This window comes from Nylanderia fulva, unplaced genomic scaffold, assembly GCF_048542155.1.
Source record: "Nylanderia fulva isolate GAGA-0341 unplaced genomic scaffold, ASM4854215v1 Scaffold13, whole genome shotgun sequence".
NCBI lineage: Eukaryota > Metazoa > Arthropoda > Insecta > Hymenoptera > Formicidae > Nylanderia > Nylanderia fulva.
In genome coordinates this window covers 4,742,120-4,765,318 of record NW_028189518.1, presented here as the reverse complement: position 1 = coordinate 4,765,318, position 23,199 = coordinate 4,742,120, and the positions used below count along the sequence as shown (strand labels likewise).

The 23,199-nt window shown below is 32.4% G+C and overlaps 1 protein-coding gene and 1 long non-coding RNA gene across 2 annotated transcripts in view; both read right to left on the bottom strand.

The window, feature by feature from the left end:
* Positions 1 to 4,408, bottom strand: part of LOC146724475 (uncharacterized) — a 51,389-nt gene extending 46,981 nt beyond the window's left edge. The window contains exons 1-2 of the long non-coding RNA XR_014924061.1: positions 3,655 to 4,408; positions 2,949 to 3,199 (exon numbers count right to left, since the gene is read on the bottom strand). This is a non-coding gene — a long non-coding RNA (uncharacterized LOC146724475). The remainder of the gene's footprint in view (positions 1 to 2,948; positions 3,200 to 3,654) is intronic.
* The window catches only part of FoxP (forkhead box transcription factor P), a 272,069-nt gene that overhangs the window by 225,550 nt on the left and 23,320 nt on the right, over positions 1 to 23,199 (bottom strand). Inside the window, 3 exon segments of the mRNA XM_085479832.1 lie at positions 13,601 to 13,649; positions 18,332 to 18,349; positions 18,351 to 18,403. Of these exon segments, the coding sequence (XP_085335958.1) occupies positions 13,601 to 13,649; positions 18,332 to 18,349; positions 18,351 to 18,403 (120 nt within the window).

Below are 23,199 nucleotides of genomic sequence, written 5' to 3'. Positions count from 1 at the left end.
GCTAATCTGTTTGAATTATTGCCAGCGAACAATAATCTATCTTTCAGAAAGATTGATCACGATTGAAAAGTAACAGTTTTAATTTGACATTTAAATGCTTGACCCTGTGCATGGACGTTGATACAATAAATAATTACGGACAATTTACGGACTCCGCGTTTCCAGACAAGACTGCAGCACGAATTTTGCCGATTAATCCTTTAGCACGAAACGTTAAACTGTTCAGATTCGATCAACGAGATCAAATCGACGACCGATCCAATTAAACGTTTTCTCTCATTACGTTTGAATCGAATTCTGGCCGGAGATCGATCCGACTGACGCGGTGGGATCAATATTTAAAACGTTATTTTTTTTCTATTACTTGGCAATAGTTTATTAAACACTAATATAACACCAAGAGGGGCAGTGTGCGCAGTCTCTCGAATCTTTTAGTGCGAAAAACATATATCTCGTACACGTCAATTTCCACTGTACATCATCCGCTTTATAAATCCACTATAATGATATCTGCCTGTACAATAATAATGCAATTCCTTTAATTTTTCCTTTAGTTCTTTGAATTAAATATTTCATCTTACTTGTTATTGTAATCAAATTAGATGAAATTTGATAGAAATTGTAATATAAAATTTATCTATATTGATTTTATGTATTTCTATTTAGCTTCTTATTACTGTTGACTCACTAATTGCTAATATTAATGTGACTACGTGACATTTGGTATATTTATCTAATTATATAACTGATTCTCGTTTTTATAACTGACTCATCAAACCTAATATGTTTTATATAATAATTGTTATATAAACATTTCTATATTTATAGATTTTATAATCACCTTCAATTTTTTTCAATTAAATACAAAGAAGTAATTAATTTTTTCAATTAATTTAAATATTTGTATATATTGGAAAGGCATAGCCAGATCAATAAATAAAATGTTTCTCCTAATATGCTCGAATCGAATGTCCATCGTACTCCAACTGATTTAACTATCACATATCGTACACGTGTATACGCGACCCGTTCCACGTGTTGCTGGACATATTCCATAAACGCACGCGAATGCAGAATAAATTTATCGATGCGCACACCCCCCATATATCGTCAGAAAGAATTATTATAATAAAAAGTTAGTATTATGTATTGTATAATCATTAGTTTAAATGTGTTTCAATACAATATCGATTATCGTTTTTGTTTCTCAGCATTTTCTTTCCTTTTTTTGCAATTAATCATAAAAACGTTTAAATGTAAACTTATTTAGGACTTGTAGTAGATATTTTAAATATTTAACATTTTTAAAGAAACAAATGTTACTTTCTCTGTTTTTTCTCTCTTTCTAGCAATTGAAAAATTCAGTACAAGGCAATCTAATATATTTTACTATCAATATATAAGAAAGATTAAGGAAAAATGAATTCGAAATTAATTCACTCAAGTTTTTAAAAAAAGAAATCATCATCTTTAAATCTGAAAATATTAAGACACAAATAGACAAATGTTTTATTAATAGCAAATGCTTTTATACTGTTCCTGCCTTGTTCGACTTTCTTTCTCCGTGCTTCAGGCTTCGGTGCAACGCAACGCGCCGTTCGCGCCATTCCGGATGATTCGAATTGGCAGACGGACAGGCAGTAGTGGTCGGGGGCTGCCTAGGCCGATAATTAATTGGCCGCTCTTAAATTTGGAATACCCGGAAAAGTGTTTGCAGGATCGGCGATTTATGAGCGTGAGGTAGTCGCGATAATAAGCGGATAATGGAGGAGCTGGGTAGTTTTCTTAAAAGATCGCGCGAACGCGCAATTAGAGAACGTGCGTATATACCGTCTCAATAAATCTTAATAAAAGCCCCGGGTAATGATTGCTTACTCACACAACGGGCCGCAAAAAAAAACTAATGATTCAGTGACTGGCCATCAATATGCGGATAATTTTTCTGTCAAGATATTTGCTACGTTAACACAATGATGCAATTTTTTCAACCCGTTGTCGGAACAATTATTTTCTCGAAGAAATATATCATTGTTTCTGATTCTCTCATGTGTCAGTGTAAATATCGAATCCTATAACAAAGATTCCACGCTAAAATGTACATTGCGTGTATCGCAAATTTCGGAGCAATTACATTCCGTCGCAATGTACGTACTTGGTGCAAAGAGCAAGGTTCGCGTAATCATGGCCTTTATGTGTTTTATTGACATTTAAACCGGAAGCAAATAGTGCGTTCTGCTACTTTGTGGGTTTGTAAAAGGTTATACTGTGAACTGCTTCAGATAACTTATCAATTATCTTGTTCCATAAACGTAACAAAACTCGAAAAGATATTATAGCATTCCTTGTACGAGAAAAGTCAGATCACTGCATTGATGATTAAATAAAATCGTAAAATACGATGAATATATTTTAATACTTTTCCACTATAAAATCAAGAAAAGTTTCATTTTCTGAGCTAACCTTTAGTTTTAAATGCAGAATAATGAGCAAACTATTTAAATAAAATAACTATTAAATATCACAGTAGAAAATTGTTTGATGCGTCAAATTAACATGTAATAAGATGCTCATCAATAAAATCGATCGAATAAATATGCATGTTCGATTATAACCTTTTGACATAAATTGCATACAAAGTCTAGCAACTAGTGTACAGTAAGAAATTTTAATATTGACAATAGTCAATAATATTCAATGATTAGTCAGTATTATCTGACTGACTTATTAACTAGTCAGTATTAAACACCTTATGATACAAATCCACGAAATTCAAATAAATAACCAGTATTGAATAATACTTAATGTTTGAATTATTTCTTATTGCATGTTATCATCTACGAAGCATGTGGTTAATATTACTTAATATCGATTAAAACATTGGCATTTTAATTTTATTGTGATATTTTAATTGATATTAAATAATTGATTATTATGTAAAATACACTCACCGAATTTAAAAGATGCAAAACATGCGATTAACTATTCCTGAAAATCTGAGCTTTTCACACGGAAATGTGTATTCCTCATCACTATACATTTTTTCTGCAGCACAATGTAGGTGCATGTGCAATGCACTATATCATTCATACACTGAACAATTGAAACTTCACCTTGTTTATTATCAAATCTTCTTCTTTTTGATATCACGTTATTGTACTTTGTTAATGTTTCCGACAATTGTCAATGAGCATTTTCAAATCTATGTAATCAAAATTAACACTTTCTGCGTTAAATTTTTGTATTAAACATTTACTTAATATCTCAAAAACTTTCGCGAAAATTCTATGAAAATAAATATTTTTATACATTTTTGTATTTTATATGAGCTTACATTTTTTTAATAATTAAAAATTATTTTACATTAATTTCTTTGTTATTCAGAAAAATTATTAGAATAAAGAAAACATATTTATATCATAAGATATGAGTAAGATGTTAGCTGAGTTAATTAAACTAAAAAAATATGTAGTAAGAAATATATATATAATGAGAAAAATTCTTTCTCTATTACTAATGTAAGAGAAATCATATTAATGTAAAAGATACCATATTAAAATATGTGACAAATTATAAAAATATTTATTTTCAAGTTAATATGAAAATCTCGAATTAGTCATTTAAATTTAACGAGGCTTCGAAAAAAATGCATCATACTTTTGAAATTTATTGTTAATCAAAATTTCGCGTAAATTTTTTTTTCCTCATTTTTTTCTTTGGTCTTTACACTATCACAAAGTTACCATTGTACTGACACTTATTAACAACGATTATCCTGAATAATTAATCAAACCCGCAATTTATTCCCGCACACAATTGTAATTAACGACTCGATGAACTGTTTTGATACACCATAGGCGCTTGTTGATGTTTTCATCGCGACACCAACAATTCACGTGTATTGCGAAACGCGTTATCAAATAAAAGAGAGTAGAACCTGCTCCAGTTTTCCCTTCTCTCTCTCTCTCTCACGTACACACTTTTCCCCGTTTCTTTCTCTCTCTCTCCTTTCACTAACAAGTAGATCCCGTCGAGCTATGCCGAACCGTCCCGATCGACATTGACCTCCCTCACTTCCGAATTTTCGGCGGGTTTTCGAAGCGCCACCGCCGCAGCCGCAGCCGCTACGAAGAACCCGCGCAGATACATATGATCGTCCGGCGGCTACGTTTAAAAGGCCGGCGCGCGCGATTTGATAAGTCGAACAGCGAGATAGACGAATCGACAGACGGAGCAATGGATGAACACACACGGACGGAAAACGGAGCAACGAAGCGAGCGAACGCAAGCCTGCTCTTGCCTGCCTGCCTGTCTGTCTGTCTGTCTGCCTGCCTGCCTGCCTGCCTGCCGGCCTGCCTGCCTGCTTGCCTCCTGCCTGCTTGCCTCGTTCGGCGGCGAACAGCCCGCGGCCCCCACGTTGTTTGTCTCGCGAGTGGCCTGTTTACATGTTGACTCTCTGTTTACGCGTTTTCCTCCCTCTCCCAAGCCGACCGTCGTCTCCCACCCTCTCACGGCCTGGCACTGACGAGACCCACAATTCCCTCTCCTCTACGCTCTATCATTCTCCTTCTTTCTCGGTATCATTGACGCTTTTGTATTTCTATCTCTTTCTTTCTCACTCTCGTGCCGTCTCTCTTTTTCTCTGTCTCCGTCTCACTTACTCTCTCTTTTTTATTTCTTTTTCTCTCTCTTTCTGTCCGTCGCGACGCGAGTATTCACGGTACCGAATAAAGCCCGGTTTACATTCTCTCACTATGCTGATAAAATTATCGGTTTACCCGAAAACGGATGTCTCTTAATGACAGATTGCGCGATTTTCGATTTTGGATCGCTAATTGGATAATCTGTTCGAGCACCGTCAGAACTAAGTACTGTAACTACTGAAGGGCTCGCATATGATATGGTACTACTACTACTTTTTTTATACAGCGCAGTGTTTCAAGATTTCAATTAGACTGTTTCACAAATATGTGCACGGCAATATTCATTGATAATAATAGGTGACTAATAAATTTTTCACCTCTCATATTAAGAGCAGTACTCTCTATAATACCCAAATTAATAATAATTTTCGTATTTATACTGCACGAAATTGTAAAAAGTATTTCACTCTCTCTCTCTATTGAAAATGTTCAATTTCTTGATAATGCTAGAAAAAAATAATTTATCAATTCTGACCGTTCAACATTCGCTGTTTGTTTTGCAAATATTGATATGTATAGTTAGTAGATTTGACCTACATAGACAAGACTCATAATTAATATGACAAGTGAAATATAACTGCATTGGTGTTTTTTATTTTAAACTTTTGAATTCAGCAACATTGAGGTGTTTTTGATCTCTACTTGCAGAATAATTAAATTCACAAAAATATCGATTCGATAATAATATAATATTAACAGTATTTTCAATAATGATCCATATTTATCACTTCTGTTTTATATTTCTCGATAATGATATTTATATATAAAGTCATATATTTTATTCATACTTTATAATAATTATAGATATTATATACTTTAATAATAATTATAGATAAGTCATGTATTATATTTCTATAAATATATTAATAAGGCAGTATATTAATAAAATAGTCATATTAATATAACTATCCAAAGAATTCATTAAATGTATTTTCATTTAAAAAATTGCATTCTTTTTCCACAATTCGAATATCCATTAAAATATATAGTCATTTAAATTGTTCAAAGAGAGATATAATCCCCCCCAAAAAAGATATCTCCCTCATATGTGCTTTCAATTTTATTAAATGATATCAATAATAATAGTAAAGAGAGTATTCAAATTGAAATAAAACATAAAATATAAACATGTAAGTAAAATATCAAGCCACAATTCTAAGTATCCTTACAAAGTAGCTTATAATTATGACTAAACGACAGTTAACATAAAGTCAGATAAGTAGATAAAGTCATAGTACAGTTCCTTACAGTATATAATAAGTAGTTACGCGCGCACGGACTTTTTGCCACAGTAGTCACAGACTGTACAATACGGTCAAGTTCTAGACGCCGCACGACATTTTTTTGTAAAATATACATACGTGTCTTAGCAACAATGATGAGTGAATATATGTACTCGTCGTGCGTAACGTTTATAAAAAAATAATGCACTATGTTTTTCTGTGAATTTTGCATAAATTAAAGATATATAAAATATGTCAATAGTTTTTAGAGTTCGAATTTGTGTCAATTGTGCTTGTACTTGGTGTAACGCGTAAGAAACATTAAAATGTTTAAATTAATATGTTGATAGTAAAACAAAAAGTACTTACTAATATAAAAGAAAGGGAAAATTCCCATGTCCTAATAAAAAACATATTTGTCATTTTAATTTTATGGAACAAGTCTAAATTGAAAGTTTGTTCGTTCACTAAATCTATCAATGAAATGTGTGTATAAAACTATCATTACTTACAATTTAATTTTCTTTCAACTATTTAAAATTAGATATGTACTCGTAAATATTCTTTTCTAGATTATATACAAATCAATATAATAAATGCAAAAAATCTTCTATTCAGATTTACCTTTTGATTTAATTCAATATATCTTATCAAGAGAAACAATAGTTTAATAAATGATCTGATATATGTTTATTGTCTACATCAATTTGTATTATCTAACCAACAAAATATTCGTCTCGATAAAGAATATGCTTTTTAAGTTCTATTAGTCATAGTTAAGTTGGAGTGACATTAAGTTCCCTTGAATTCGTCGCGCATTCGTGAAGGCTAAAGCCATCCCAAGCAGCACGTTTTCCAATGCGTGCGCCTACATTATTAAATTAACAATGGGTTCCACACGTTGTTTACATCTCGATACCTAATGTAAGATATTCGCGATATTAATAGATCGTCATATTAGAGAGGCGTCCGTCGCACTCTCTGGCATTTATTGAGGTCGCAACATCAATAGAAATTACGCGACACGTGCTCATTAAGCTAGCGCGCGACGAGAGAGTCGCTTAGCATGCGCAAATTGCCTATATCCTAATTGTTTATAGCTTCCTTATTCTATTTGCATAATATATTTACGTAATTTTCCTATTGAAGCTATAAAAATCGTGAACGTTGTCATGATAAATACTGAATTCCAAGTATTAGTGAAACATATCTGAAACGCGTCATTTTCGAGCAAAAAAAAATGTTAAATATAATCGGGAAATGTCAAATAATACAAATAAACTTTTTATCAAACATAAACCCATACTTTTTTAATTAAATACTTCAATTTCAAATGTATCATGTTATAAATTATTTCGTCTCTTCTTGCGGTACTTTTGTCAGCATCATTTTTAGAGTAGAGTGACATAATTCTTCATCGATCGGTTGCGCAAATAAATTATATATATATGTGTATCGTTATATCGTTGTAGTTTATATATATTTACATATTTCTCGCGGTAACTGCATTTGCCAAGTTTTCTTAAACGTTCTCATTTGAATTCTGGCCATTTATCGTTTGTTCAGTTATTGGACAGTCGATCGACGATATTGATGAGGCGCAGAATTCGCTGTAAAGCGGGCTTTAACCTCCTCCCACGAATTGCCATGGTCCGCTGCCTTCGTCGATCTCTGTCGCTCACGTTTTGTGCATTTGCGAGTGTGACAGTGCCGTATGAATGCCCTGTCTTCCCTCTTCGCACCTCGCACTGCAACAGCGTAGCATCAGGCGTTGCAGTGATAGTCTTCGACAGATGATGTTTCTTTCACAATGTTTTTATCGCCGACTCTTTAAACTTGAAATGCTACTCGGCCAGATAGCGCGGGTTTACTAGTCTTAATGGTCATTACAATTTACGACGACCACAACACGATCTTTGGATCGAAGCAGATAAAATGATAAAATGTCTTGAAAAGGTCTTTTGATAAAATTAAATTGTTGACTCGCTACTCATAATTTAATGAAAAGAAGTAGGACATTTTAATTATATGAAATGTTAATTACATTTACTAATATTGAAATACTAACAACGCGCAAATCCAGCGTGAAACTACAACTTTATCGCGTGCTTTATATATGTATAGCTGAATATATAAGTACTTTCTATTTAACATTCCTTTTGCTCGAAGCGCGAGAAGTAGTAATAAGTATCGGATGAAGTTACATCATTCGGGTGCGGCACCAATCTGTCTAGTACACTATTGTAATTTCCAAACGATAATTTTCTCCTTGTAGAATCGACCTAAATATCGTTTTGCAACGCGGTATACCTTCATCTTGTTGTTCTCCGAACGGCAACGTCATCGGAGTAACATGGCTATTCGAATACGTGAAGCGTGATGAACCTACGCACAGACTGTACACATTTGCCTTGCCCTCGCCGTCACTTTTTGCCCCACCATCGACAGGATGTCTCATCCACAGCAGCTTCTCGCCGCTTGATGTTCCTGCCTAGATAGTTTATTTGCTTGTTCTCGCGTTAATGCATGTTTTTCCCGGTGCTTCGCGGAAACATCACGACGTCCTCACAAACTGACGACAATCAATACACGATGATGCGTCGTTTGTAAAAATATTCGGCTGGACTTCTTTCCGGGAAAAGCGTATCGGAGTCTTTCATCATCGTGTATGTATGTCATATACGTACGTGCTGTGCGTACAAAATACTGATCACGTAACACACGATCACTTAATCGGAATATTTTATTTTAATCTGTTTTTCAAAGAAGCGCAGAAAAAATAGAATAATTAGAATCGTGTAATGAAAATTTACAGTGTGAGTTAATTATGCAATAACGCTGCTCCGATATGTGTATATTTTAATATCAATAAATGGATATCACAAAGCTGCGAAATTATGTAAGAAGAGAAGGGAAAAAATCGTCCCAATTTTTTCGGCCTAATTTGACAAAATCTATCGCAATATGTTATCGTGGGAAATGCATGCGGTGGATGCACGCGGCTAATGACCGATATTAACGCGGTAATGATAATCTTTCGTGTATCACTACCGTCCCGCGGAGTTACGTGCGCTCGAATTAAACCCGCGATTATACGGTTACAGCATCGCGCGACGAGATATTTATCTTGCCAGCCGGCGAGGCCCCACCGAGCCATCGTAACGAAACTACAACGGCGCCAATCGATTCAGCCATTTATCAATTAATCTTATCGACGGGGCCGTGCCGGTGCGCTCGTAACGAATTCCCGCTTTAATCACGTACAGCGGGCTATACTTTCGTAACGGCGGGCCTCCTGCTCAACGTCTGCTCCGCTAATAGCGAGTTAATTGCATCAGGTACCAGGAGAATCCCCTTTTCCGTCACTTCTCGCTCGTCGGCCGCAGCCGAGAAAAGTACGCGTCGTTATCCTTGGAAAAGAATTACGCGACGATATACGTGAGAACTCGCTGTCGCTCACCACGTGCTAATTTCGTTTCTAAACCGCCGTCAATTTTATGTACATTACATACCGCGACGTTCTCCAAGACTCGTAATATAATTGCGACTTCTCTGGAAAATCCTATGTTATGATCTTATTATTACTTTCTCGTCGCGTGCTTTTTTTAACAATAATCTACTTATCTATCATTCTATCAATCGTATGTGTAGAAACGTATTCTATTAGGTTACTTTTATAATACCTATGGCTTAGCAATTTTATATAATTAACACTTTCATTAAAATATAATCAGTAAAGTGAAATTAATTGATTGATTGACAATCGAGGGGAACTGGATCGCTTTGAACCTTTTAATATGTCTTTAATATCGGTTATTTTTGTATAATTATTTAATTATTATATTTATATTAAAAAATATGTGTACCAATTTCTCAAATATATAAACTAATAATTATTAACGCTATATCTTATTCTTATAAACGTGTTTTGCTTCTAAACCGCTGCTGTTAACAGCGGAATATAAAACGCGCGATAAGACGTAACCGCTTCCCGGATGTCAAATATTGAATCGCGTTATCATATGCAATTTTATTATTAAAACGAACACACAGCTAATTTTATATATTAGCAAACATAATAAAACGAGAAAGATGTATGCGAGTTTCATTATAATACTAAAAATATAAAGATATTATTGTAAGAAACATGGTAAAAATTCTCATACGACAAATTTGTCACATAATAGCAAACGATATCACAGCGTCAAACTAATCGTTAATAATCGTGAAGGAAACTTTTAATTTTATTGCTATATTTCCTCCACCACGAAAGGGTTTAACCAGCCAAAAGGCTTTCCCGGCAGGTGCCCGGCATGCGAGGGTGTTTTCGGGGATGTTCTCGACGAGTTTTCGAGGTCCGGATTACCTTATCTAAGAGCCTCACTCGCTCGCGCCAATTCCGAAACGAAATCCATGGCGATCCATATACCGAGGCGTTTACGCGGCGATTTAACCTGGAGAGAGGACGATCCCTTCGCGGGCCGCGGCTAAGTCCGGAGAGCGATTATTATGCGATATACGGACTATCGGGGCGCATATCCGCCACCCTCTTCGTCCTGCTTCACGGTTTCTACGAGAGTGATCCGATGGCTGCTATGTATATACCGACCTGTCGCGTATTGTAATCCGCTGCGTCTACAGGGATCTCAGGTTGTCGACTGTTGCTGGCAGTATAAGGGATCTTATCTTATTAGATTTTAAGCTTTCTAAGAATTTTTAGAGAATTGTCAATAGTTTTAATATCGACAAATTCACGGGGGTTAAATCAGTATGCGAATATTGTAAATATCAATAAGAGGTATCGAACAATAAGACATGTATTTATTTAATGTTAACTTTTAGTTGAGTCTCGAGTATACTCGAATTAAAGAGAATGAATGAAAAAGAATATTTATGATTCATAACATCTTTTCTCTTTCATACCTACCACAACTAAATTATTTTAGATTATATAAATCCTTGCAAAAATTTTTAGATAAAATGCGCATGTTTTTAAATTAAATTTTCATATAATACATTTTTTATTTATTATTCTAGATCTATGATTTGTAGTATTCATTATTCTTTTAATTTTCTCAAAACTAATAAAGCTTTTATCAGATAAACTTATCAATATAAATTGCTCGAAAAAATCCAGCATTTATATTACGAAGAAACATTTGAAAAATAAATTTATTATATAGGGTATAAGAAAAAGGTAAGTTAAATATCATTATGCTTCAGAAAAATTTCGTTTCTCGAACATTTCAATGTTCGAATTATCTTTGCATCATTGTGGCACCATTCAAATCTTTGCAACTATCATGACTATACGATGAAAAAACTTTAAAATACCGAGCAGAAGTCGTCGAGCGAACTGAAGGAAAAAGGCGGAACCAAGAAGAAAGGGTTTAGTGGGACCCGCGAAGTCCGATTGATTGATCGACGCACCCCCACGCGAAGGCAGATACCGAAAGACCAAACTTTTCCCATTACCGTCAATATGCAACCTAGACATTGGTTTAACGTTACGGGCGCCGGAGCATCGATGCTATAGTAAAAGGGAACCGGTTAAATCGCGTCGCCGACCTTTATTGCCGTCTTAAGGTAGTTAAGTTAATCCGTAGCGAAAACTACAGGGGTGCCGTGCGAATCGAATCGCCTTTTGGTGTATCTCGCTCTTTCGAGACAAAAACATTAACATAAATCACAGAACAGGGAAACGAGAGAGAAAGCGAAAGAGAGGGACGAACAACCCGGATTGGACGTTTATTCGATTCACTTTGTGCATCCCCTCGCGACACCCTTTTACGAATTTTGTCCGCCGCCTTAGCAATTAGTGTTGTGAAAATTTACGGGTGATTCGTTCTTAAAAAGAAACTCAAGTCGCGAAAATGTAAACTTGTATATACGTAATTATTGATCTCCTTGAAAATAAAAATTTGACAATTTAATCTTAGAACATAGAAAAATAACAATTTTGTCTTTTTCCAAACAAAAAATCAAATAAGATATGTAAATTTGTCTAAAAGTAATATATTTAGAAAGATATAAGAATTATCTAGAAATATAATTTACATATGTATAATAAAAGGATTTCAAATATCCTTGAAAGAGATTTAATAAAATTGTCTCACGTCTTTTTCTTTTTCTTCCTCGTGTTTCTACATTATTTTAAAAAATCTTACTCTTAAAAATGTTTGACGTTAAAAATAAAAAACAAACCGCAAAGTAATTCTAACATAATAACGTTGCATTGAACGGATCATTCTTTTAATATAAAATGCAGAGAATACTCTAAAAAAATATTAATATATATATAAGAAGAGAAAGTTTTGAATCGCATGAGAGAATGCGTGTACACGCGAGAATGTGCAAAGGGATAGAAAGGAAAAAAGGTACCACTTAACCCTACCTCCGCCGTTTCCGATGAACGCACCTCGCGTTGCACGAGTGCCAACCCTCGACCTCAACTCTTTCGCTTTTAGCGAGAATTCGATGAATTGCCAGCCGCTACGGGCAATAAATAATGCATTTTGTGTTTGCCCCCGGTAAAAGGGTCCACCCTCAACGAACCCCTCCCTCGCAACCCGCGTGCGATGTGAACCTAAATTTTAGATCGACCTTAGCTGAAGGCGAACTGAAAGTGTTCTAGAGAAACGATCGAAAATTGATGAAGCCAGTTATTGATAAAGACAAGAGAGAGAAGAGTTGTTTCATATTTGTTACAGAAAGATTCATTTATCCTTTATAGTACCAATATCAAAAATTTCTTACCTTTATGTGGCTCTCCATATATATAATACGAATGTCAAAAATTTCTCATTTTTATGTAAGATTTCTATACTGTGTTATTTTGTTAAAATATGTATATTATGATGATATTAAATCTCATTTTTATTTATAAAAGATCTATTTTCAAGAAAGAGCAAATCATAAACACACAAGACTTTAATACATTTAACAGCTCTTCAAACAATAATTTACATTTCAAATTGATAATATCATTGTATATTTAGTACTGTTTAATATTGTTACGCTATGATAATTAATTTTAAAAGAAGCTAATGTTTTATATAATCTTAATAAGTTCCCATTTATTGTACTCCCATTGTATTCTCATATAATGTTAATAAGTTCTCATTTATTGTACTATTTTCAAATCAAGGATTTGTATAAACAGCATTCTCCATTAATTTTTTTTAATTTACTATCAAAATAAATCATATTTATATATAAGGTACAATTAAATGTTAATTTATTATTAATTTTGTTGATCTAGAATTTATTGTTCGTGAAAGAATAATGAGAAATGGTTCAACGATCACATTTCTACGAGAATAAATTATATTAATGTAAAAAATTCAGTTTTCTCTTTCAGATTTCAATATTAATGTGTTTTCCGAATTTGTTGCAAAGTTATCAAGTTAACAAAGATCTCGTAATGTGCCATCGTTAATTTTATTGGATGCACATTTATGGACATAGATTTAAGACAGTTGTCTTAAAATATATATACATATAATTAGTCAGAGTTCACAAATTCTTATATTTCAAATACTACTTAAGATATAAAATCTGAAATACTTTTACTATTAAATTTTTCGAAAATTGTTTGTTACTGTATTTTGTTTCGCAAATTTTGAAACATCTCGCAAAAATCTCGCGAGAGATTAAAATGAAAAACTTAACACTCACCGGTACGCGCGCGATGTGCAACGGCGAAGTTGTAGAATATAATGTTAATCTGTAAAATACAAATATATTCAAATTATATAAAGCGATTTAAATAATGAATTCTAAAATTTTTAAGTTTATTCCAACAAATAATTGTTGCACTTTATTAAATTTTCTGTTTAAATTATTAAAAGAAATTTTCAGAAAAATTTGTTTTTAAATATAAGATTATATAAAATAAGTAAATTTAATTTTTTTATAAGTCATCTCTAAATAATTGCAAATCTCTTATTATATATATGTATATATGTTGTTTCTATGTAACAAGAGTGTATAACAATAGGTCAAGTATTATGTATATATAAATTATTAATTTTAAGTAATATTTAATATTAAATATTTCTAGAATAGATACACATTATATATATATATATATATATATATATATATATATATATATAATATTACATCAAATGATGTAAGATGAATTTTATCATAAAGATAAACGAGATATTTTACAACTGGCAGATAATAGATAAATAAAATTATAAGTTGCTCACCTTATGATTGTTCCGCCGATGCCTGATGCCTCCCCGGGCCTTCTCCTCCTCTCTTGTTTGCTATTTATTGCTCTTTAATTGCACTCACATGACATTTACTCGCGAGAACAATAATTACGATTATGCGAAAACAATAATTACGATTACGCGCGCACTAATCATCAAAATAAAGATCGCGTAACACTTTATATAGCACTTGCTATACTAATTGAATATGATACATAATTACTATGAAAATTCGTGAAATCAGGTTACGAATACGAAACTATAATTCATTAGACACTAAAAAATTGCGCGACCAACTCTTTACACAATATTATTTCTACTATTAAGAAAAATAGTATCCGCACAGATTTTATAACACGTTTGCTAGTTTTAATTATAATACAAGTAAGAATGACGATATAATACGAAGCGCCTTGCGATGTTACCTTTCCACTCGATCGCCTTCCCGCCGCGTGAATGTAGCCACGTATAACCTTCACTGTCGCGCGCTTACGTCACGAGGAACGCCAAATACCATGTGTCAAGAAAAAATTCGTAATAATGTTGATATCGTAAAATACTTAACGCGTTACAAAGTAAATATATATATGCAGAATACTTTTTTTATTTCAAATTTTATAATTTTATATTATTACATTGTTTAATATATGATTATGACAACTTACAATTAAATCAGCAAAAAATTCAAAAATTAATGTAAGAAATATTAAAATAGAAGAAAATTCTTTCTTTAAAAAAATATGTATCGCTCATAAAAATTGCATAAAATGATAAATAATATAATTTCTATCTCCTGTCATTTCTAAATATATTTATTCGAAATATATATATATATATATATATATATATATATATATATTATTAGAAATATTTACTTTAATAAATAGTCATTTTATACATAGTGTTTACAAATTAATCATTCATTGTGAGAGTTAATTAATCGCAAGGATTTATAATTTTCAATTATTCATAAAAAATTGTTTGACATGATTCTAGTTCATTTGTCATACTAATAAAAAATCACTAAATAATCATTTTCTATAAATAAGATCATCAGTCCATCTAATTATTTTTCGTGATTAATAATTCATAAGCATACCGGGATAAACTGAGGCGATGACTAATTACAAAAGCAAATATTTTGCGAAACGTATACTTCTCAAGTAGAAATCAAAGCAACAGATTATAGAAATTATAAATTACAATTTTATTGCAATTTTTATTTGAACAAATTATTTCTTGAAACAGACGCAACTTAAAATTTTTTTTCATATTTTATCACATTTATTCATATTTTTTGTACTCTAAATTTTATTTCAAATTAAATTTGCTAATTATTCAGTTCAGTAAAAACATAATAATACAAAAATTAAAAAGAGTGATTCAACAAGCGAAAAACTATGATAAATCCATCATTTAGTAATATTTAATTTTTAATTTTAAATTCAAAGAATAGAACATTACGTATACATTTATTTCATATTGTGTCTAATATTTTATAGTAAAAATTAACTATCTTACGTTGTCATATGCGCTGCTTATTTTTTGCGCGCATTGTACACACTGTCATTTTGTTGTCATTTGCACGATAAGAGTAGAAAGGTAACAATGCGAAGCGCTTCATATATCGTATTGTCGTATTCCTTGTATTATAATTTAAAAAAAATTATCATAAAATGCGTATACTATTCCTTAATAGGAGGGATAATATTATATTCAATCGCACGAATTTTCAATGCGGAACGAATCAATTTCGTGTAATAGTTTTAACGTTTTTTCATCATTATGTAATAAGTATATGGTACATCATGTGCAATTAACGAGTGACGAGTACTAAATAAAGTGCCGCGCAATTATACTCATGTTAATAATTAACGTGTAATCGTAATTATCATTTTCGTGAGCGTTAGGTAAGTGCCATTAGAAGCAATAAATAGTAACCATGAGAAGGCGACATCAGACATCAGCGAACCAACCATAAGATAAGTGACTTATAATTGTATTCATTTATTTGTTATTTGTACAATATCACTTATCTTGGCGATAATAAGTCATGTTATGCATAATATGATGCATAAAATATTCTAGAAATATTTATAAAATAAATAACAAAAGATTACTTATAATTAATAATTATATATATATATATATATATATATATATATATATGAAATTTAGAAAAAAAGTTTTTTAGATTATTTATATAAAAATATAATGCAAATATTAAAAATTTTTTTCGGAAATTTCTCTTATAAAATATCTGTATAAATGGAAATATATAAAAATTTAATAAAGCGTAATAATTATTTGTTGGAATAAATTTAAATAATTTAGAATTAATTATTATAATTAAATCGTTTTATATTATTTAAATATATTTGTATATATTCTACAAAAAAAATTATATTCTACAACTCAGCCGTTGCATCATACCTATGTTAACTTTTTCATCTTAATTTCTCTTGAATATAAATTTGCAAATTATTACACAGATATAAGCATATATAAATTTTAATTTATAATAATGCAACAGTTAAAAATATTGAATTACATTAATATATTCTATTTTTCTAGCGATACAAAATGAAGTTGAAGTGTTTCTTATTATTCTTTCAATGTATTTTGCAAACAATAAATTCAATAAAAAAATACAGATATTGATAACAAAATCTCACTGAAAATTTTTTCTTAATTATGCCATACATACAAATTAAAGTTATCATGATGGAGATGCTAAATTAAAGAAGGTAAAGCTGCGTAAACATTATTGAAATGCTATAGAAACGGATTCTCGAGAATCGATGCTCTACGACTAATGAATGATCATTGAAAGTAACGAAACAATATAACATAGAATAAAAGAAAACCTTCAAACTCAGATCGTTTCGAGATAAATTTCTGGACAATGCCGACGTTACGTAGACTGGTGGACTTGTTACAGGCAACGGAAAATGGGAAGCAAAATAACGCGGAAGGGAATGGCAGAATATAATGGTACCGCACAACATTATAAGATGTGCATTGTCTGTAATTTAACGGGGCAGATCAGTATTGCCAATTACGGACAACTATTATATAGATATATATTCGTTCGTACACAAGAACCATCGCTCTATAAGGCGATCAGACTTGTTAGCTCTGAATTCATTTGTTTACAGGAACGAATAATCGATATTATCTTGTTAACATTTTCAAATAAATTTTAAAGCGCACACAACAATAACATTTGATGCATTTGATATTCTATTTCATTATGAGTCTATGTCCAAAATCTTTATAAATAACACTGCTACCATAATAATAATTTTTATTAATTATGAAATAAAGTTATTTGTTGTTCTAATTTATCTCTTTGCTGAATTTGATAAATTTATTCAAATTTTGCACTTCAAAAATTTCCTTGTTTTATATTTCTAATATATAATGTTTAAAAGTTAAGAAATTGAAAGAATTCAAATTAAGAAATCTACCTTTTATTTAAATTTCATAATTATAAATTAAATCATAAACTAAATAACATATAATAACTAGCAAAAGATTTGTACTTAATAATTTCTATAATTAATTTATTATTAATACGTACCTCTGTTTACTATTATCTTAATACTGACATTGTAAATTCAAACACAAACGTATTACGTATCCATACAAATAAAAACGATGAAAGAAGGAGATTATAAATCTGATGGATTTTTAATTTCTTCTCAATTTTTATCTGACAGGGAACGGCGAAGCAGAATAACAGCGAAAGAACAGAATTGGCAACTTATCATGGCAATAATTAATGCGCGAGAGCAGAAGGAAGAAAGATGAAGAGAGGGCAAACTTCCACATCTTCTTTTACTTAACACAAACAAAAATTGCTGATTTAATAGATTATTAATCGACAATTTCGGCCACTTGTGGCGTGATTACCGGGTCAAAGTTTCTCAAACAATGAGTTCCATATTATGCCCAAATAGAAAATTATAATGTTGAATAAAACAAAAATTTGCAAATTTCTAAAACTACGATAAGATTATGATACCTTCGAATGTCATTAATAATGATCAATAAAAATAATGTATTGTACATCGGGGAACATCTGGATAGCGGAAGACTAAGAAGCGTCGCAATACGAGTAAGTGCGGCAAATAAATGTTTGTAATGAAAACTAAAATATCGTTTCAATAATAAGGTATCGTACCTGGAGTCGGGTCGCGAAGAACGAATGTTTATCGCAACGCGAATGGTAACATCGAGTAACAGTTGCCCTTACCTGAAACAAACAGAAAAGGTATACTTAGTTTAGCCAAACATCCCAGAAAATAAGAAATACTCATATTTTCAGTACATGAAGATAGCAAAAACCGCGAACAATGGTAGCCTCGGAAAAAACAGCTTTCACGCTATTAATTACTTTCTCCGCGTATCATGCCGTAAAGCACGAAGGTTTTGTTAGTACCGGGGTTTATATTTTCCATATTTCAAGAGGTTCATTAATCATGCGTAATCAATGGTAACCGATCGATTAAAACACCCCCCGCTTCTTTCCACAAGCGCCGAGATAAGAGCGGGATGACGAAGAAAGGAAGGAAACTTTCTTATTAACACAATCAATCAAATCGCCTCGAATTTAAAGCATTTTTCACGATTTTCCGCGTTTCTGAGCAGCCCGCTGAAAAAAATTCCCTTCGAAGAGGCCAACGATCGGCGAAGGGAAGGGAAGGTATAAGTTCTGCCAATCGATGCGGAATTAAGAAGCGACGCTTACTTCTCGGGCGGCTAATTACGAAAGCGCGATCACTCGCCGGAAATGATTGCTACATACCACTTTGTCTCTGTCTTATTCGTACAAGTAAAAAAAAATATTTATTTCGTATAGTTTCTAAATCTAATTATACTCCATTCTTGTCCCAAGAGAAAGAAAAAAACAACGATTTATTTTGTACGGAAGAGTAATAATTTTACAATATAAGTTCTTATATTCGTAAAAGTTAAACGTATAAACAAAATTCTATAATCGAAATTAAAATTTTAATCTAATTAGAAAATTAAATATAAATATCCTTTTTTTTTATTATATTACACAAACACTCATACATAATTATTTTTCGACGTGTATTTAACTTTCCACAATTTCTTCCATCAAAAGCACAGCGAAAGGTTTTAGGTCTGTCCGCTTAATTGTTTACGAAATATCGGTGAGCAAAAGAAAAGAGGGAAGTTTTAAACTCGTAAAAGTCTGGAAAATGAACGCGAGCCACTTATTCCCTTTGTTTACCGTGCTTCCCGCGTCGCAAGTCTTATTACATTTCACATTACGCTCGCCTATAACGTTCTAAATGTCATCAAATTGCTTTCTTTAATTAACTTCGAAATTTTAACGCAGTAAAATATTAGAAAGAAGGAGTCGTTTACGATGCTCAATTTACACCCTTGTCTTTTATGAGGGTCGTGGCAGCAGTACGTAACACCGTGAAAATTGCCCAATAAATTTAAATGTTCGAAATGATGCCTCTATAACGATATACTAATCATATTCCAACCCTCCTCCCAAGCCCTATCAACTGTCTTCATTTGCAGATGGCTTTGTATATAAAAAGTGCCCCATTGTATTCTTATATTTCGTAAGATAGGTATAACAAGTGGCACAACAAGACCTAATTACGTAAAATGTATTGAACATTTTAGTACAATAATGAAAGTAAAGAAAAAATTTTATAAAATTATATAAGTCATTTTACTTTCTATAATAATCAATTTGAAAAGAAATATTTTATATAATATAATTTTTCAAATCTCTGTCATTTAATATTAACAAATAATATCTTAAAATAAATAAAAGTATAAGAGATAAGTTTGATACAAAGCAAGTAAAATAGCGAGACGTATATGACGTTACATGTTTATCAAAGCGTCTCTTGCGGCGGATGAGAATGCAATGTAGCCTTTCAATATTTCACGTCCGGAAGCATCAAACCATATCGGATTATTCCGAGTAATAAAAATATCTGATTCGTAGAGACAGTAATGAGTGATCAAATATTACATGTAATATTTCCGTAACATGCCGTCGCATATTCTGACACAGCTTCGTTAAATATCATATCCCAAATGAGAGCGCGACAATGTCTGGCGAGATTTCTAAAGCGCGTCTACCCCCGCGTGACTGAGTTTAATATTTAACACCAGTGACGGTTAGTCGCGGTAGTTGGTGGTTCTCAGACGCAAACTCATAGATAATCGCGGACGACGATGAATTGCATAATCATATCTGTGCGAGGTAATTATGTTTGGAAAGTCCCAATGTAACAATTATACACGTTAGATACATGTTAGATTGTAATCTAACATGTATGTCGACAGAAAAAGTTGATTTATTTTGTAGTAAAAACTTCTTTACAATAGTATGATATATTCAGAATATTTTTTATCACGATATAAGTTTAAGGAGAATTCTGATCTTAATATCGGAATAACAACTACAAACAATGACAGGTCATTCATCTTCAAGGGATTAAACCGAATTATAATTGAAATATATCTTAAATCTGTATTTGTCGCGTAGACATTAATATTTTGTAAAAACAATGATAGATCAGTGATAGAATAGCTATCTCATTCTACTCGACGGTAGCCTTTCATGCTGAATTAATTAATCATGTACGTCATGATATTCGAGGAAAGAAATAAAAGTGATGTGCATAAAGCGATGATAATGTCAGATCTTTATCTTCGCACATAAATGAATATAAAGCGATATCCTTTTTTATAGCATCTGAAATATCAAGGAAAATTATTTTCCTCGATATTTTTTTCATTCTATTTTTCATACATTTTATAAAACAGAGAAAGAATACGATACACGAAGATCTTTTTTATATGTACATTCCTGCATACGCGTTACTCTCACTTTTTCATAGATAAAATTAGAATTTCCTAAACTCTGGACGACGCTAGGCAGAAGGAAAGAAACTTTCAGGATCGAACCGTAAAGTCGAGGAACTCTTTAGTGCATCTGCTCGCCTGCTCGTGGCACCCGCCGACTCGTTCTCTCGACTCGTTCCAACTCAGTTGGGCGGGATGGCAGGTGAAGGAGCTCGGGGACGTTTTCGACGTTTCCTCCCTTTCGCACATTGCGACAGCCTGATAGCATCGCAGTGTTATTTTACATACAACCTCACGCGCGAACGCCCGATAAATTCGCCCGATCGATTTTCCACGGGTTTGCACCTCGCAGCGCAGAGTTAATTGGCCGGTAATCCGGTAAATAACGAAGCAGCCGGTGATAAATCCGAGTCGGGCGGTGTTCCTTACGATGCCTGAAACCCTGTTACCAACATCATCGTAATCTGTTCGCTCTAGCTAGTTGATTTAGATGCGCGAGCGGAGCTTCTAGAGGTACGCACAATGTTTGTCGCATGTGAAACGATGTGTTGCACGATAATGCGTGTTGTCGAGCACAATATGTCTTTATTAACAGTATGGCGTGAAAATTGCAATTTCAAATTAGTACTTGATAACTGATTGAATTATTCAAGTAAGTTTCACAAGTAGAGAACCTCTGTGCTGCATCTACTTGCAATTCTAATTATTTTGTATAATTACTTTTAGATCAACGCGAGATATAGAAAATAAAATGTAGAAAAGTTTGCAATCTTGAGATAATGCGATATATTATATTATTGTACGCAATATAACATATAAAATGTAACATAAATTACAAAATTTTCTTTCAAAGAGAAATGACAATCTTGCTCTATATTGTCTTAGCATCGATGTATAAATGCTATGAAACTTTCGGGATATATTCATAATGTATTTATGACATGTTAAATTTTTAAATTAATTAATCATTTTTATTAATTTTTTACTTTTTATGATGTTTTAGTCGCCATGTAATAAAGATCATTGAATTCTTGTTCAGTTTTATCGTGTATATCTGTATATCGTGCATTATTTTCAATCATTTGCATACGCATACTTTTCATTTCACATGCCATTTTATGAGAAAACACGGCAATCGCGAAAACAATTAATACCGTGTGGAATTTCCAGCAATTTGGAGCGCAAAATATTGCCTATTGGAGAATAATTGATAATCAAATTATCAAAATAAGAAGAATCTCGCGGAAATATTTCATAATTATGCGTGATATAAAATCAGTTATGAAACTATTCCACGCGCTTTATTTGTTTTCATATTTACTGTCTGATAATACAATACCTATAGGTAATAAATATATTTTTCTAAAAATAAGTATTGATTAAAAAAATATTTAATAAAAGATTATAATGTTATATATGTAGAATGTAATTAGTATAAAAACTTTGTGATAATAATACTGTGTATAAAATGCTTTATAGTATATACAAAATTAATTTTGATAATGTAAAATCAGAAATATTTGATTCTTTCCTTTCCTATCTGTATCTATATTTAAATTCAATCTTTCTTATTTCTCTATGGCAAAATATTTTGTTAAGCAAGTAACAATCTGTCTAAAAACTCGAATATTGTATCTTTGACAATACTGTCTCTTCATATGATCGATACCGGTCGTGTTGCCGTATCAATATCGAATTCGTGCTCACGGCTAGAGTGTCTCTCGTTCCAATACGGTCCGGTAACGCTTAACTTTGCCTCGTTGTTTTACGCGAAGCTGGGCTGATGAGGGGACGACACTCGACGCCGATTCATCCGCGACTCAGTCACAAGATGTGATCAGCACCAGTGTCATCGGGGAAAAATAATTACAATCGGCCGTCTAGTAAGCACACCACCCTCTCTGATCATCCATCCACCCTACATATATATATATATATATACATTCAGCCCATCACCTTTCACGACACCACTTCACATGTTTGCGGTTCGCCGACCCTGTACAAAATCCTAGTCGTCGTTATTATACTCTTGGCTCTTTATTATTACTTTCGTGTAAAATAACGATGTGTCGCCAAACGCGAACTGTGGACAACAACGCTAACGACGATGTGCCCATCATTTATATTCGTATACGCGTTTCACTCGATAAATGCAAGATGCATGAAGAGCATCATAACACAACA